The sequence below is a fragment of the Habropoda laboriosa genome, unplaced genomic scaffold, assembly GCF_001263275.1.
Source record: "Habropoda laboriosa isolate 0110345459 unplaced genomic scaffold, ASM126327v1 scaffold662, whole genome shotgun sequence".
Classification (NCBI taxonomy): Eukaryota; Metazoa; Arthropoda; class Insecta; order Hymenoptera; family Apidae; genus Habropoda; species Habropoda laboriosa.
The window spans coordinates 74,323-79,310 of NW_017100753.1; the positions used below are offsets into that span (position 1 = coordinate 74,323).

Here is a 4,988-nt window from a genome sequence, read left to right on the forward strand (position 1 = left end):
TACCCGTGGTGTGGAGGTTGGTGCACGTTTCTTTGGTGGCTGAGAACAGGTACTGGCGTCGTCCATTAGCGACGATGGATGTATGTGAATGCATCCCACAGTAATAGATGGTACGGTCGATTTCCAGTTTGCATTGTGTGACTTGTGCACTGTTGAAGTCGCCCAGCTGCAGCAGCTGGATATTCCTGGCTTCCGCTGTGGGTTGTATGTCCTCTGTGTTACAGTCTAAGGAGTCGACGGTGGAAAAGGTGGACACGTTGAGGGTACGGCTCCCGCAGTCGTATCCTCCCACTAGGGCGGATGCTTGGGCGATGAGGATGCAGAGTACAATGAGGGAGAGCATGTTGGTGCTTCTGGTATTCTTGGGGAAATGTCCCTTGCGGGCTTCGCTGGCGGCTATATATCGTCGTTCCCCGCAGGGAGGAGGAATCTTGTGCGCAATTATTCGGCGCACGTTGGTGGAGCGCGTTTTGCGGAGTTTGTTTGCGTGTACTACGCGTGACCTACTGTTTACAAGAATTCGTATGTTGTTTTGCAGGAGTATTTATAACACCATGTGGGGGCCCGTGTACTCGTCGTCGAACTTCCCCTTGCGTGGCTCTTTCAGGAGGAAAACCCTATCGCCCACGCAGAATGTCTCCGTGTGAACCTTACTATCGTAGTAGCCATTCAATCGTTCCTTGGCGGACCCTAAATTCTCCCGAGCTCTGAAGGCGGTGTTAGTGATTTTGACTTGGAGATCGGAAAAATAGGAATTGTAGGTTGGATCGGATGTTTCCGTAAAGGAGGAGCTGGATGGGAGGCGGGATAGTCGTCCGAACACCAATTCGTGGGGCGTGAAGCGGGTGCCCTCGTGGACGCTGGTGTTGTAAGAGAACATCGCCAGGTTCAACCACTCATCCCAATTATTACGCGAAACGTAATGCTTTAAATATTCGGTAAGCACCTGGTGCGATCGCTCCACTGAGCCGTTGCTCTGCGGGTGGAATGCGGTGGTGCGGAATTGTGTTATTCTGAATCGTCTCGCGACTATTTTAATCAGTGTGCTCGTGAAGTTAGTCCCCTGGTCGGTCAGTACGGCCTTGTGGGCCCCGAAGCGGCAGACAAGGTTGTTTATAAATGCGTCAGCGATATCTATGGAGGTGGAGGTTTTTAAAGGAACCGTCAGGGAATATTTAGATAGGAGGTCCTGCATGGTGAGGATATAGGTGTTTCCGGATGGTGTGGTGGGAAGGGGCCCGACAAGATCCAACGCTACTTTATCGAATGTGTGAGTCGGTGTATCGGTGATAGTCATTGGTTGCCGAGTCTTGACGCGTGTCAAATTGCGCAGCTGGCACCTTTCGCATGCGTTTACAAAATTTTGAACATCTGTTTTGAGCGTTGGCCAGTAGTATCTTTCCCTGATCCTGTGATAGGTTTCAGATATGCCTTTATGTCCTCCAAATGCAGATACGTGATTTTCCGTTAGGATATCGTAGCGTATGGATTCGGTGGGTATTCTGACTTCGTGGGAGCATGCAAAGATTTGTGTGTTAGTAGACATGAAGAGGTCGAATAGCACTCCTTGGATCGTGGACCAAGGAATGTCGTCGATGGAGGTACGGGATATACTGAAGGAGGAGAGATTAAGTTCTGTTATTACGTTATATAGAGATCTGAGGGATTCGACTAGGTCGTCGGGAGAAGTCGTGTGGTCGTGTGTTGGCTTGATGGGTAAGATTATCAGGTGGTGTGCTCCAATATTTGTCAATTTTGCGCGTCCAATAACAGCGTCGCGGGGTACGTGGAATTTATTGTGTGTGACAAGGTCTGTTGCGCCGTTATCAAATGGCTGGCCGTCCAGTGATGCGAAGCTAACTAGATTGTCCTTCCTCATCACAAATCTGTCCCGGGTGTGTATTATAGTCCGTCGGTTCGTAGATGTGTCTCGCGAATGTGTGGGGGTGCTGTCGGTGTTGCGTTCGTTCGTTGTGGTGAGGTTAGAATTTGATTGTTGGGGCGAAGTATGTGTTTGCGGAGGATTACGGGAGGTAGAAGGTGTAGGCGGGGGAGATCGTCCTTCGCGTAGTGGTCTTGGTGAGAATAGAGATGTGTCTGAAGAGTCGGAGTGGACGGGGAATACCGGAGCAGGATTCCTAGATAGCGCGTCGGCGTTTAAGTTGGATTTCCCTGGCTTATAAATGACTTTGTATTCATATTCTGCTACTTTCAGACGCCAACGGAGTAGTCGCGACGTCGGGTCTTTTACCGACGTGACCCATACAAGGGGACGATGGTCCGTGATAAGGTTAAATCGTTTCCCGTAAATGTAGGATCGGAAATGTTGTACGGCGTATACGATTACGAGGCACTCCTTCTTGATAGTTGAATAATTCAATTCCGCACCTTGAAGCAACCTAGAGGCGTAAGCGATGGGCCTGTCTTTCCCGATTTCGCCCTGGCTCAGTATGGCCCCGATCGCATATCCGGATGCATCGGTTGTTATATTAAATGGTAGCGCGAAGTCAGGATATTGCAACACCGGCTCTGTTAAGAGCGCTTCGCGGAGCGAGCAGAAGGCGCGCTCCTGATCTTTGCCCCACGTAAACTTGGTGTCCTTACGTAAGAGGGAGGTTAGTGGTTTCGAGGTTTGGGAGAATTTGTCAATAAACCTGCGATAGTACCCGGCTATACCAAGGAACTCCCTTACATTTTTCACCAATTTCGGTGTCGGGAAGTCCTTAACCGCGGAGACCTTCTGCGGGCAGGGTTTTACGCCATCCTCCGAGATGACGGTATGAGGTATGCCACCTCTCTATGCACAAACCCGCACTTCGAGGGCTGGAGCTTCAGGACCGCGTCGCACAACCTTGTAGCCAGTTTGTTGAATTTTATTCGATGTTCTTGCAATGAGCTTGCGTAAATTACTGTCGTCCAGGTAAACGAAAAGTTCCGTACCCTGGAGACCCATTAGTACGGCGTCCATAAGACGTTGGAAGGTTGCGGGAGCGTTCCTGAGTCCGAACGGCATGCGTGTAAACTCGTAGTGGCCATAGGGGGTGGAAAAAGCTGTTTTTCGGCGTCAGCCTCCTCCATGCCTATTTGGTGGAACCCACTGGCCAGAATAAACACGCTGAAGTATTTGGCGCTACCGAGTTGGTCTAAGATTTCATTAATGCTGGGTAGTTTTTCATTGAGCCCACGGTAGTCTATTACCATGCGCCATCGTTTCTGGCCGTTTTCATCGGCCTTTTTGGGCACAATCCACAAGGGTGAGTTATACGGAGAAGTAGAAGGGCGTACTATGTCATTTTCCAAAAGTTCCTTCATTTGTTTATTGATTTCAGCCTTGTGGATTGGCGGATATCTGTATTGTTTGACGTTTATTGGACTTGGATCGGAAGTCACGATTTTGTGCTTCACGATATTTGTTCTGGTCAGTGAGTCGCCAGGTAAATGAAATATGTCGTAGTTGTGCGATATTAATTCGCGAGTATGAGCGAGTTCCTCTTCATTGAGGTGGTTTGTGTTTATGAGGTCTAATATTTCTTTTGTTCTTTCCGTTGGAGTACGGGACTTCATCGCGTTTAAGCGTGATTCAGTGGATACAGTGGATTTAGTAGATATAGTGGATTCAGTGGATACAGTGGATTTAGCAGATACAGTGGATTCAGTGGATACAGTGGATTCAGCGTTATAGATTTCGTTGATTTCTAGAATTTTTATACTTGGCATGGGGAAGGCTACGGTCTCGGAGGATGTGTTTACACATTTTATGAAAGACGTGCCGTTGTTCTGCTTGATTAGGCAGACGAGCGTGACGACGCCCGGTGCGAGTGTAAGACGCGGTACATAGCCAACGGTCGGGACCGTGGTAGTCACCGGAATGCAGGCCACGGTACCTCACGCTGATTTTGATTGAAAAATGGAATCGCGATGTCGTTCCATATGACGCTATTCTTAGTGTAAGAGATAGTGGCTTGATCCCGTAAAAATGTGAATCCCAGGATTCCTTCCACATTGATGGGGAACGAATCCGGGACCACGTGGAATTTAAGAGGCATTTTATACAGCGTTAGGTATGCGGATCCTAAGGTAGAAACCCGCTCGTGGGTTACTCCTCGTATACTTAATTTATCATACCTGTCGATACGCGTGTCTTCTTTTAAGGCAGATATTTTAATAAGGTTGGGTTCTGCGCCCCTGTCGACCATAAATGGAGTTGGGTTGATGAGCTCGGGGGCGTCAATGAGGATGAGAGGAGTGAACCGTTCCTCTAAGTCGATGCGGTGGAGTTGAGCTCTTCTTTCTTCTCTTCCTGAACGTTGATCGTCTTGACCTCCGGACCGCGGTTCAGGAGGGGTCGGAGGTCTTTTTCGAATCCCGGTTGCCTCGTTTCGTTGTAGGCTCGCTTGCGGCATTCGTGAAAGTCATGCCCAATGTTTTTGCAGTAGGAGCATGACCGTGTTGGCTCGTTCCTTTGTGGAGCGTGCGGTGATTCACGGTATTCGCGTCAACGAGCTTCGTAAGAGTTACGGTAACTTCTCGGGGATTCAGCTACTTGGCGATATGTTGGCCATGTCGGCTCCGGTCTTGTCGTTCTCGGGTCTTCACGGTAGTATCGCTTGGGTGACGTGGATCGCCAGGAATCTCGCGGGGGAGGCGGAGTATACGCCCTCCTTTCCTCCCGTCGTTCGGGCGTCTTATCCCGCTGGGCGAACTGCACGTGTCGTTGCTCCGTGGGTTGCCGTGTATGTCGTGTTTTATCGAGTTCTAGCTGTTTGAAGGCGGAAATTGCTTCGTCGAAGACTATGTTAGCGGGCCTGTCCCTTATGGAGCGCAGGTCCATTCGGATCTCCCGTGTTAGGCCGTTAATGAAGCTGTTGATGGTCAAATCTGCGTGGTGGCGGTTGCAATCGATGATTGCTTCACGGAGGTCCTTGACTCTACTGATGTAGTCCAAGATGTACTCGTTGGACTTCATGTATGTATCAGCGAGGGCGCCG

The 4,988-nt window shown here is 49.7% G+C and overlaps 1 protein-coding gene across 1 annotated transcript; it reads right to left on the reverse strand.

The window, feature by feature from the left end:
- Positions 1–544: 544 nt before the first annotated feature.
- Positions 545–3,717, reverse strand: LOC108577181. The gene is given in 3 exon segments (XM_017940292.1): positions 545–2,781; positions 2,784–2,909; positions 3,024–3,717. Coding segments are annotated over 3 exon segments (3,057 nt in total).
- Between the last annotated feature and the right edge of the window lie 1,271 nt (positions 3,718–4,988).